This window comes from the organism of the source record quoted next, unplaced genomic scaffold (genome assembly GCF_019419815.1).
Source record: "Pyrus x bretschneideri cultivar Hongxiangsu unplaced genomic scaffold, Pyrus_bretschneideri_v1 Contig32, whole genome shotgun sequence".
In the NCBI taxonomy this organism is placed as follows: Eukaryota; Viridiplantae; Streptophyta; class Magnoliopsida; order Rosales; family Rosaceae; genus Pyrus; species Pyrus x bretschneideri.
The window spans coordinates 3,063,515-3,076,662 of NW_025999635.1; the positions used below are offsets into that span (position 1 = coordinate 3,063,515).

General features: G+C 37.2%; 2 protein-coding genes across 2 annotated transcripts; one reads left to right on the forward strand and one right to left on the reverse strand.

The window, feature by feature from the left end:
* Positions 1-1,852: 1,852 nt before the first annotated feature.
* On the reverse strand, positions 1,853-9,420 carry LOC103936872. Its single transcript, XM_048590395.1, is given in 24 exon segments — positions 1,853-2,329; positions 2,662-2,730; positions 2,864-2,967; positions 3,042-3,125; positions 3,206-3,398; positions 3,483-3,570; positions 3,707-3,762; positions 3,955-4,072; positions 4,241-4,365; positions 4,444-4,682; positions 4,804-5,098; positions 5,209-5,336; positions 5,586-5,658; positions 5,749-5,892; positions 5,925-6,146; positions 6,305-6,640; positions 6,753-7,212; positions 7,407-7,482; positions 7,584-7,687; positions 7,801-7,892; positions 8,083-8,136; positions 8,375-8,459; positions 8,692-8,807; positions 9,233-9,420. Coding segments are annotated over 24 exon segments (3,420 nt in total). The 5' UTR covers positions 9,284-9,420; the 3' UTR covers positions 1,853-2,221.
* A 2,020-nt stretch (positions 9,421-11,440) lies between these two features.
* On the forward strand, positions 11,441-13,140 carry LOC103936901 (gibberellin 2-beta-dioxygenase 2). The gene is made up of 2 exons (XM_009346791.3): positions 11,441-12,494; positions 12,671-13,140. Exons 1-2 carry the CDS (start codon positions 11,733-11,735, stop codon positions 13,016-13,018), a joined length of 1,110 nt encoding a protein of 369 aa, XP_009345066.2. The 5' UTR covers positions 11,441-11,732; the 3' UTR covers positions 13,019-13,140.
* Positions 13,141-13,148: the final 8 nt, after the last annotated feature.

Below are 13,148 nucleotides of genomic sequence, written 5' to 3' on the forward strand. Positions count from 1 at the left end.
GGATGGTAATAAAATGGATTCTGCGTTAAAAGCTTATTTTGTTTGGAGAGTTTGGTTTTGTTTATATATTGGATGTTGGTGCGCGTACGAACAAATTAAAAATTGAGTAACGTATTCATATCATGTTTTTGTAGCACATTTCTTCTTCCTTTTCTTGGATTTTACAAATTTTTCAAATGATATGATTGTCCACAACCAATGTCATCTAAGGTGATATATAAAAATATGGTATAAATAGCATTACTGTTAAAAATTTCAAGTTTTTTTTTTTTTTTAAGTATAACGATATATTTTTACACTAAGGGGGAAGGGGGAATGGGGAGTTCGGCTAAGCCACACAATAGGTAACCTAATTTGGTATCGAATTCGCCATTCAAGAGATTCACAAGTAAAATAAATATCATCAGATTCTAATATTAAGTAAAAAAAAATTGCAAGTTAGAAAGAAAAAAAAAAAGGGAAAGAAAGATGGAATTTTAGATGGGAATTGGATCCTCTCCTGACTGAGCCCAAGGAGAGGATCCTCCTGATCAATGATCTTGTATCGTTAGATTTTCATCCAATGATTATAATTATTATAACTTTAAAGAGATCCGATATTTGTAATCGTTGAATAAAAATTCAACGGTCCAAGATCTTTGGTCAGAAAAATCCTCTCTTTAAGCTCAGGAGAGAGGATCCAATTCCTTTTAGATGGGAGGCAAAAGAGAGACGTTGATTGGACAGCGGGCCCAAACAAATGTGAAATAAGGCGGGTAGTGGACGCGGTCAAAATCTGGCTCCTATTGGTGGACAAAACTTTTGGTATACGTGAAACTGTACCATCACACCAAGTTATAATAATATAATTAATTAAAAAATTAAAAAAAAATTAATTAATTATATTACGACATTTAAAAAGTTCTTGTGGCGTAGCTGTGTGATTTACGTTTGTTCTTTGTCAAATTCGTTTTTGTCCTCGTGAACCATTAAAAGTCAATTTTAATTTGTCATTTTTCAATAATTGAAATCGCAGCGTGACACACATTAATAATGATTTTTCTATTTCAACCGAAATATGGATCGCCAATTTTCACATGGCCTGTTCAACCAACCAAGTACTAAACCGTCCTAGTATTATAATTGCGACCGCCTAGTGTTATGATTGAAGGTGTTCAGTGAGAAAAACGTGGACGTACAAATCAAATGTCAAACCAAATGAATTTTAGACCCGAGGATAAAGTAAAAAAAAATTTAAAGAAAATAATTTAAAAACTTTAAATTTTAATGATAAGAACAAAATAAAAAGTAAAATGAATAGTACTATGATTGACTTTTTAGTGTAAAACTATGATTTTTCGTTAAAACTTTCTGATGTAAATAGATCAATCAAAGAATCAACCGCACGTGGTTCGTGCAGATTTTCTTTTTTTTTTTTCCATTTTGTTGAGTCCTTCCTCGTTTTGGTCGGAAGAGTACGTTTGATCCAAGAAATTGGACCACCGTATTAAGCGGTAAAATTACAATCGCACGCAATATAATACGGTTTAAACGGTTTATTTGTAATTATTAATCATTAGAAGAAATGTATGATTCAAACGCCGTGATATACTTGATCTTATTAAATTTCACACACCAAGAAGTTTACTGTCAATGACTCCATTGTGTGCTCATGGTAGAAGTTTTGAATAAATGTATTGCCGTGTATTTGGATTTAAGTTCTTTTCTTTCTAAGATGTGGAATAGAATAATTCGGTTGAAGTGTAACAATCATGCATTTGTAATGCATTGTATGGCCCATAATAGTTCCCATTCTTTTACCCTTTTTCAGGGAGTCAATGACTAATCATAGCTATCCCCTTGACACCAAAGAAGAGTTTGACTCAATGCTTTATTTATGTCCTAGTTGATCCTGATTCAACTTGTTCAAGAACACAAAACCAAACCGAACCCGAACATTTTAGCATGTTAATTTGATACAAATTCCAGAACCCCGAAGAAAAGATAGCAATGATTTACAGGGATAGACACAATATAAGAAAAATATGAGCAATTTATGTACAAAAAATACAGATTGTGGCAGTGCTGGATCAAATGCATCAGTAGAACGTGAGAAAATAAAAAATTAAAATGTGCATAGTAGAACGCTCAATCAGGGTACCTTTCTTGAACCGGAAGAGCAAGATTCAGATAAATCTTGATGAATACGTATAAGCACTGGTAACCGATTGATGTTAGCTCGTCATATTTGCCACCATTTACGATTTTCCATTCTCTTGGCGAGCTCCCTTGCCATTGACGCGAAGTCCTCAGCTCCGCTTCGCAGTTCTTCTGAGTTTTGGCTGAGTTTCTGGTGTGTGCAAAGAAGACATGGTCATCAGCAGATGAATCATGAATTGTGTAGTGACAGAAACAAAATTACACAACGCAAGGATTCTCAATGCCGTGGAATGTGAATGCATCTTTTGTTAGATCAGCGAAATGTAACTCAGACAAGTAAATCCTATGTCATAATTTGGGATTGCTAGTGTAACATATCCGTGCACAGCCATTGATGTTTGTGGACTCCACAGTAAGTCCTACACTCATCAACGGCTGAAAAAGATAGCGTCATGTGCCTGAGACTGACTAACGTTAGCATAGTTTGGGGGATCTGAGGTCTCCATTAAAAGAAACTTGTACCTCAAGTTTTTCCTGGCGTTCTGCAAGCTTATCTCTCGCAAGTGCCGCTGCTGCACCCGCAGACACATCCTGAAACAATCGACCACGTTAGAACGTAATCCCCATTTGTTGTCTACGCTTTATATAGCCGTGAAGTCTAATGAAATACTCATTAAATATGCAAGAAGTACTTAATCTTTTTGTGGAAAGAGTAGTTAAGTACCCCAGTGTCTCTATATTTAGCCTTGATTTCTTCAGCTGTCCTCATTTTTGGTTTTGTATCACTTGTCGCGCCTTCAAATAATCTTTCCTTCTCTGTTCCCTTGTCTGCGAAGAAAACACCGGGGCATCAAGTTAAGACCACTAAAAAAGTTTCGACCTAGAAAATACAACAGTTATACCTTTCTTTTCATTCTTGTTCTTCTCAATTGAAGAAGGGGGAGCAGGTCCATCAATTATGAGAGGTCCGTCAATTACAAGATCGTCTGCACCAAAACAGTTAAGACTACGATTACAAAGAGGATGGAGGTAGAGGTAAAAAGGATTACAACAAAAGATAGTTAACCTATATGAAGTTTCAGAATTTCTTGATCATCCTTCCCATCTTGGGAAGGTTTTAAAAACGGCGGACTTGAAAATAAGCTCTCTAAATTCTCACAATACTTCTCATGATTTGCTGGGTGCATGTCTTGTTCCGCTTTACCCGCTTTTAAGCCCTTGATGATACCGCCTAAAATACCAGGGACACCAACCTGTGGCTAACAAGATGTTCAGGCTCAGCAATAAATTACACCTTCACCACAAAAAAATGATAAACAGTGCTTCAAGCAACACACTGCAACCTGTTTCTGGCTAACAGATAAACTAGCAATGACATCCGTAGCAGCTGCAATCACTTTATCGTGAAGACAAGGCAACGTTTCAGGAATCCTAAGCCAACCAAAATCCAATTAGAAGCATGATTTGTATAAAGTGGTTTGAATAAATTTGCAATGAAGTTATCATTTGAAGCTTAAGGAATGTACACGTACACAAAGACAACTATATGAGAGCGGGAGGAGGTTACCTGAAGTCATTTTCATGGGACAAAAGAGATACAAAAGCTAATTCACTCCCATTTACCTAAAAAGATAAAAAAAAAGAAGTTTGAAGGTTAGAGAGTGCAACACAAAGGTATAAATTGGAGGTGCAGAATACACGCGCCTGCCACCGGGAGACCGAAAGTTTGGATTGTGAAGCAGATGCTTTCCAGTGGCATATAATATACTACAGAAAAAAACCGCGTGCTTATACAAAATGAAGAAAGAAACTGACCAGAATAATTTGCCCACGATCAGAGGAGCAGATTGTCTTGTCCATGTTGGTCTTGAAGTTCCATCTCAGAATTGACATTAATGAAAATCCTCCCACCACTTCAAGATTTGGAAAAGACCTGTTGATCGATGGCCAATGTTTTATGATACAAATATTGTTCAAATAAAATGATAAAACACATTGGTGCCAAATGCATAAAACATCCCCGCATATGTGCATTCGCTGATCAAAGTAATATCAGGTTACACAGCAAATAGAACTCGAGAAGCAAGTGCGAGTGCTTCACCTTATTTCGAAAACTCCTGTCTGATAGAATACAACCAGTCCACCATCTTTCCCGTCTTTGTTGAAGGCTGTAGTCCAGCAACATGGTTTTGCAAGGTCCACCTTCTGAGTGGAGTTACAGTCACCCTGGAATTAAGGCAATTTCACTTATTGGTAAAAAGAGATACGGAGATGTTCAACACTAAAGTGATAGCATAAAGGCACCTCAATCAAAGACTTCAATGAGCACATCTGTAATGCATTATCACAACAAAGTAAAACAGTTGTGTTCGTTGATCTCTGCACAAAATATGCAGTTTTGCTAGTGGTGTCCTGCTCAACTTCCGGCTGCGTGCTTGCAGGGTCGGCATCTTTTTGTGCATGATCCTTTTTAGCTTCAGTTATCTGAGAAACGTCCAACGATTGCTTTGCACTTGGAACATCACATAAAAAATCACCATCCTCTGCATAAAGACAGTTCTCAGAAAGCCAAATCTATGTTTTTGTTATTCTAGTATAACATCCCCCACCCCAAAAAAACCAACCAAACAAAACAAAATCAATGATTGGAATGAAATTACTCACCAAAAATGTACATTGAAACCGCAGTGAGCTCCTTTTTCGAATTCATAGTCCAAGAGCTAACCATATCGCCAGAGGCACCGTCTATAACAACAATATGCGCATTTCTAGTCATAACGATTATCAACCCATTTCCAGGATCTTCCAAATTCTTGGACGCAGAGTCCTCTGGACAATGTGATGAGTTACTGGTATCTGAAAATGATTTTACAGCCAGACAGGTGACTGGGGAACTTGAGTTGGATACACTGTCTGAAAGAAACAAAACTGACATTGTACTGATATCAAGCATCGCAACCTGTATTATGACATAAAAAAAAATGAATTCTTGAAATTTATTCATTTGAAATTAACATCCAATCTAAGAACGTATTTGTAGTACAATAAATTTGAGAAGACGATTCTCACCCGGCCACATTCAAAACCCACAGCAAGTCGGCCTCCAAAGTTTGCATATTGTAGGATGCATATAGGTGAATCAAGAATAGAAAACATGGCCGTGCACTGAAGCCCCTTTCCTTGATGTAAATTTTTAACTGCAACCAGCACTGCTCTTGTTAGAAAATGAAATCACAACAACAACAACAACAACAAAGCCTTTTCCCACTAAATAGGGTCGGCTGTATGAATCCTAGAACACCAGCACTGCCTTATTAGAAAATGAAACCGATCCACTAAATTTAAAATCAATGGAATAACAGAGACATCTGTAAATATAAAACCTCCTGCCATTCAAACAAAATAATAGAGACATTGGCACACAACTAATATATATGTAAGCCAACCTTCCTTATCAGTTTTTGTCACAAAGTGCACTCTGGTCTCTTCTGAACCACCTATTAGGTTATAAAGACGAACCTACACAATCTCAAACAAGAACAGAATCACTAAAGTATAAAATTAGGATGACCTAGTAGAAAGGCGTCCATAAGATCAACTAAATCTTACCAGACCGCTATCGTCACCAACAGCTAGCCCTATAGTAACAGAACAGAAATCCAATGCTGAGACCTTTGCACTTGCGCCCGTAGATCTGATTCCTTTTACCTTCCATTCATATTAAACAAGATAAAATGATTTCTGAAGTTTATTCTCGAATATATCATGCAAAAACTGCCTGTGACAGTATACCAACCTCAGGGTCCTAAATCACAGATAAGTGAGAGAGCTGGATATGTGGCATCCCATATCCGAACTGATCCATCTTGGTATCCTGCTATATAAAATCTCTCGACGTGATAATCTTCAGCAGTACAAAGCTGGCTGGGAATACCACCGGTCAAAGGCCACTTTTTACCACCAGTTGTTGAAGCATCTTCCACGTTAATCTTTCCAACTAAGAATTTCTAATGGCCAAAGACATACAAAGTTAACAAATTCATTCTAAAGGCCAAATACATATAAAGTTAACTAATTCAGAAATAAGGAAAAGAAAAAAAAAATTGAATTGTGATCAGAAACTCAAATACCCTTGAGAGTTTCTTGTGATACGAACGTACAGTACCTTAGAAAAAACTGAGGAGTATTCCTCATCTCTATGCACCAGAGAAAGCTTTGCAACTGTCATATATGGTTCAATAGTGGGTAAGAACACAGGATACTGCACTGCTGGAACAGCAGTCTTCTCCTTTTGCTGAGACATTAAGGCCAACAAGCAAGCCTTGTCATAGACATGCAGTTGTCCCTGATTTGTCAAAACAAATAGCAATGTGCCACTATTCTCCGTTGCACCAGCAGTCGGTAACAAAACTAAATCCGCAAATGAACCATTAAGTTTAAGGTCTGTACGGCCAACGCATTTCAGGCTTTCTACTCCTGAAGACCAATCAAGGCTCAGAACCTGTGAATGAGAAAAGAAACTAATATGTAACAATTATACTAAACATCACAAGAAAAACTGCATAACTAACAAAATAACAGAGTAAACAAGCTCATCTGGATCAACACCGTACCGTCAGAACTTCTTGAGATCCAATGTCATCACCACCATAGACAAAGAGTTGGCCCCTATGATGATTATCTAACCTATTTGCAGACCAGTGTAAAACAATGACAGGGAGTCTTCTATCACCTGATGATAACTGTAGCTTTGCAACATTGTTATCTAATTTTTCGGATTTCTGATCCTTGGTAGAGGCAGCAGTTGATAAGTCCCAAAGCATTATATCACCATCTACATAGCCAACGGCAAGAATCGACCCATTGTCAGATACCCAACAAAGAGAGCTTATTTCTTTCTCCACCTGCTTGCTTTCTTCTGTAGCATCAGAAAGCTCCTTTGTTGTGTCCTCTGGAGAATTTGTAACTGCCTTTTCCTTCACTTTCAGGTCCTTGGAACCTCTAACAAGAACAACTCGGTCCTCGGAAGCATCCCAAATAATGATGAGCCCATTCTCATATGCCATTACCAATCTGCAAAAGAACGCATTTATGAATCCATATTTAATTAATGGAAGCGGCAACACGTATGCATGTGTGAATAGGTATATGGTCGTAGCTTGTATATGTGCTACATGTTCATCTTAGGAAATAGTTTGAACATTTGGCATTGCTTTGGAATGAAAAGCCAAGATCTAGGTATAGTATCTTCACATGATTTTTCTTGCCTGTTTCCCAGAGAACCAGGTTGATGGAGAACTCCGACAACAGAAAGATGATCAGGTACTGACATTCCAGCTGCTTCTGCAAAATGAGTACTTGACTCAGCATTAGAATACAATAGGCATGAGTTTTTCAGTACATCAACTACGGCATCAGTGAATTACAAGAGCTTAAGCAATTACCGGCTATGAAATTTGCAGTAATATAGTACGGCAGTAATTTTATTCTTCCATCTTCAACATCATACTTCAACACAGAGACCATTGCATATTCACTTCCAATATACCTGGCATAACGATAGCGCAATGTTAAATTCCTTTGCCAAGTTTCACTTCGATTTTCAGCCAATTACTGTCAACTGGTTACACAGTACAATAATAAGCTTTACAAGTGCTGTACATGTAATTAGTGCCATATATAACAGAGAATGAAGTTATATTGCATTCCCACTGTAAAGAAGAAGCCATTCGCCTCTGTTCCAAATCCCAAACCTGCCAACATCAACAACCTATTAAACCAATCAATATTGTCAGTATATACTATATGAACACGAAAAATGCAACATATAATATAAGGATCAAGGTGAAAAAATAGATAGAAATCTTAAAGGTATCAGATAATGCCTGGTAGCAGATGTCGGTTTTTTATAATAAAATTGGATAGCTTAAGAAAAGGCAATACCTGAATTTCATTTTCACTTGAGACACTGGCTAGAAAACCCTGATTTTGCAGGAACTGCAGAAATACACAACGAAAACACGAACTACAACTAGTTAGAAAAGTATGAGATCTCCATAAAATTTTGAAATATTTCTCAACGGAAACTAGGCCTCTAGAGGTGGAGCATGAAGACAGTTTAAAGTAGGATTGGATGCGGTCTCCTTTTGGAAGAACGATAGCTAAAGTCTTTGTGAGCAAGGACTAGAAAATAAAAATAATATACCAATTGCTTCTTGCTTCTAAACTTACTAACCTCTAAGTTTTTAAAGGGAAGTGGCTTTGGAGATGTAAGAAGCCCTTCGATATTATCACCACCGATCACTTTTATCCTACCATCCCTACATTCAGTACACAATGAAGTCAACTTGAAGTTAAGAAGCTCCCACATTTTGTATGTAACACTCACTTCTTTCTGGAATTTTGAAGGAAGACACTACGGCATCATAAAAATGGACTCTTGAATTTGAACCAGAAACGTTGCAGAGGCTCAAGCAAGCAGAATACTGATTGGACATGTATAACATACTGAAATTCGAAAGCACACATTGTCCATAACATATGTGAACTCACAGTGTTCCGATTGCCAACAGGCTTTGCGTGCGATCTACTGCGAGAATGGACGAAGTAGACGGGATCCCATAGTGAACAACAACACGCGGATCCAAATCCGCTTGTTTGACCCTTGCCTGAGGCACATTACGCCAGATGAACAATATCAAAAAAGCTTCAACACAACAATTACATAGACACATACGGTTTCAATTACAAATGCGGTAAGCATTCAAAAGCAATTTAGAGAAGATTTTCATTTCGATATGCTAAGAAACTATACTAAATTCAGCATTTAAAATCTCTCCCTATCAAATTTTATCGATGAGATGAGCTCATTAGCTCTGTTTCTCCTTCCAAATTCTTCTTTTTTTCGTGATTAAAACTTAAAATGATTTCATAATTTTAATTTGATCAGCTTCCATTGTAGCACGTCAATTACTTTCACTCCAAAACAATCAAATTACAAATAAAAATCATTTTCTAACGAAATGCGATTCGGGAAAAAAAAAAAAAAAAAAAACTCGAATTCAAATTACGACGGAAATTATGGAGAGAGTACCTGAGAATTTGGTGGTTGCTGTGAAGATTTGTTGAAGAACTTGGCGAACATAGTGATTCAGCGACGAGTTTTGGATGGAGCGTCAGCTTCTGTATTTCTTCGTCTGAATTTTGGTGAAAAAAACGAAGGGAAAATATGGTTTCTTTTGGTTCGGTTTCTTCGTTTCAGGTGCGGTACGGACGATTATGCTGGCGCGCCACGTAGAGGATGTTTATTGGGAATTGTGTGTTGCAATGGACGGTGATGCAAGGAGGGAGGAGGGCTCACGGACCGTCGGATTAGTAAAGTTTTTGCCTTGATTAATTTCAGATTAAAGGCGTTTATGTGACTCAGTCTGACATCATATTTCGTTTTGAGAAATTTTTTAATGAGACTATCACATATTGGTGCAATTCATTATAGGTTAGCATGGGTTTGGTGCAATTCATTATAGATTAGCATGAATTCACCATTACGTGACGTCTCATGCTAATATTATGAGAAAATGTGTTACTTTATTTTCTCATGATCTCTTGTTATTAGCACGAGATGTCATCTTGATAATGAACTCATATCATACAAGTTGTTTTATGTGTTTAAGCTCTCAAAATCTCACTAGGATTGGTTGGTTTTGGTTTCTATTTTTAGGAAAGTTTTTCTCTTTAATTTTCATATGGTATTATGGGATTCATGGTGGTGATTAAGTGGTGCAACTCATAAGCATTGTACTCCTTATCCAATATAATTTGAGAGTTTCACATGATATTCGTGTAACACAAGATTTAATTGATTATATTGATCTTTGTAATCTTGCAGTCCTCATTAAGCTCTGCTTTTAACAAAGTGCGTAAAGTTTGCTTATTGTTATGCAATTAGTCATGCTTTATTGTACTATTTTTTAGATCTAATTTGCAAAGACCTTTTGGGGTTGAATTGTTCATGAATATGTCCACGTGACTACCCTTTATTCATTGAATTAAATATTGTACTTTTTTTAAAATAAAAATAAAACATTGACATGCTTTATTCATTGAATTAAATATCTTACTTTTTCAAAAATAAAAATAAAATATTGACATGTTCGTATTTTATGTATTTAATTTTAGATATGATCATTTATATGATGTACTGTTTATTTATTTTATGTATATGAATGACTAAAAAATCTCTAAATAAAATGGTGTTTTTTTTTTTTTTTTGTTTTTGCATATATAATCTTCAGATGAAATTTTATCACGGGATAACACAAGCAATATCTTTAATAAAATACAAATATATCGATCATAAATATCTAATCATGATCCATGATCACGAAATGATGCCCTTTGTAATTACTATTTGGTTGTCATGGATTAGACATAACTCCTTTGTAATTATTATTTGGTTTTCATGGATTAGACATAACTCCTTTGTAATTACCATTTGGTTTTCATGGATTAGACATAACTACTTTTTTTTCGACAAAAATAAATGGCACAACTACTTTCTCTTTCCCTTTCCCTCTTCGGTCTTTTCACCGAGATAAACATCAACCAATCCAATCAAGAGAATCATGTAGCATTCAAAATAATGTTTTACTTTGCATTTGTTAAGATGTTCCTTTTTTTTTTTTTTTTTTTTGCCAAATTGTAGATCCAATATAATCTTGTTATTCACACACCATTATTTACCTCTCACGTACTTTTCTGAATTTTCGACTATATGGTCGAATGAATTAAAGAAGATCAATTAACAAAAATACATAAAAGATAAAAATAAGTATATAGATATAATCATTCTTTCAGTTTAACCAAAACTCAAGCATAACCTCCCATATATCTGAGATATGGCTTTTGGGGAACTGTTTAATTATTTAAGGTTTTTTAGGCTAAATGGGTGGTATAAGGAGATATTCGATTAGCTTTTTGGTTTTCAGAAACAGGATGCGGGTTTTGAGATGATTAATTACTCGTTAATCTCGTACTTTATGAATAAATAAAACCTAAATAGCAGGGCGTGCGACCTGCCACCACCAGCAGAGGCACAACTTCCCTCACAACAAGGCAGCAGATTGCCATTACACCAGCATAAGTTACGAATATTTTGGGTTCACCAAATTTGAAAAGAATATTGATCATTTGTGATAATGTAGTATTCAGATGCAGCACACTCATGCTGTTATGGAATTAAAGCCGGACAAGCATTGTACTGTGTATCTAATATAAGAAAGTTTATCTCGATGTATATTCGATATCCTAATATGTTACGTTATTCAATTTTAATTTGAACAGACTGTACACATAAATTATTTGAATTTGTAGTTCAGATTAATAATTCGATAGGAACTTGTAATTAACAATTTAATTACATCCGTTTCATTTGGTCTCCCTCTCCCACGTGAATAGATGGATGTTTATAAAATCGAGCGAGGCACTTCATGATAATGCTGCCCTACGAGAAGTCATAATTTCCAACCCTTTTCATACATCAAAAGACACATCCTCTCAAAACACAAGCAACAGCAGCAGCTACCACTGCCACCATGCACGGCGGCGCCACCTCAGCACCACCCCCAACACCCTCCAACAACCTCATGTGCACCTCAGATGCCGCGACAGCAGATGCCCTCTCGAGGCTCCTCCACCGTCTTCCTCCCACTCTCTCGTCCCTTCCCACACGCCGCTCACCTCCCACGACGTGTCCACAATCGATCTCTTTCTCCGACGTCCAGGCCAATCCCACCCTCCTCTCCTGTGCTTCTCAACTTGGGCTCTTCCAGCTCACCAACCACCCTATCCCATCCCAACTCGCCAACTCGGCTGAGTCAGAAGCGCTCTCTCTGTTCGACCTTCCCGCACACCAAAAACAATCATCCGTCCCCAAGAGCTGGCCCTTAGGGTTTGAAGACGACGACGAGGATAACGGAGACGGACTCGGTGAGTCGTTCTGTTTGGACTCGTTGTGTTCCACCGAGTCGACCGAGTTGACCTTAACTTCTTTGCGCGAGTTCACTCGTGCTTTGGAGAAAGTGGGGATGGAGGTCATCGAGCTGCTTTGTAGCTCATTAGGGTTTCAGAACCCACTAGGGAAAGATGACCCGACCCGGTTTTCTACCATGATGTGGATCTCTGAGGGCTTACCCGACAAGAAGTCGCAGACGGCGGGTCGGTTTTACCCGTATGTAGTCGGGTTACAGTACCAAATCCGAAGTAGTCAGAAGTACTCTTTGCTGGCGGATTCCGGTTGGCTCTCGGTGTTACCGCAGGTGGATTCAATCATGGTTACCATTGGTGACATTGCTCAAGTAAGTTTTGTTTTAAAACTCCAAATATTACTGTAAGAGACGACAGCCTTAGACGAAATACATTACAGAGTGAATCTTACAAAATATGTGTCTAAAGCGCATGTTCCAGTTCAAACCATATATATATATATATATATATATATATATATTGAAATGGGGATATTATATATGTGCAGGTATGGAGTAATGGGAAGTTGAAGAAAGTGAGAGGAAGGCCAGTGGCATGTTTGGGAAACGACTCCAAGCCATCAGGTCGCTGCATATCAATGTCGCTGTTGGTGACTCTTCCCATGGACAGTACATTGTCTCCTCTTCTTCAAATTGCAGCCATTGATGGAAATGACAGAGATGATGATAATGATGATGAAGGAGATCAAATCGACAGTAGATGTGGGGGTGGCGAAAGAGAAGCAGGAAGGTTGTTTAAGTCATTTTGTCTCGAAGACTATGCTTGGAGAGTGTATCATGAACGCCTATTTTTCAAAGACCCACTGGACAGATATCGTATCAAGAAACAATTTTAATTTAATTTCATAGCTAGAAATGCAGCATTTTGTTGTTTTTATTTTTTATTTCCGGGATAAACTCAGCTGTTTTTCGTTTGGTAACTCATTGAAGCTTAAATTTATATCTTTTAACTTTTTAAGACCATAT

Excerpts from the sequence above, each read along its gene's own strand:
- LOC103936901 (XM_009346791.3), top strand. The coding sequence starts at position 11,733 with ATGCACGGCGGCGCCACCTCAGCACCACCCCCAACACCCTCCAACAAC. Across the intron at positions 12,495-12,670 it reads CCATTGGTGACATTGCTCAA|GTATGGAGTAATGGGAAGTT; the intron begins GTAAGTTTTGTT and ends ATATATGTGCAG.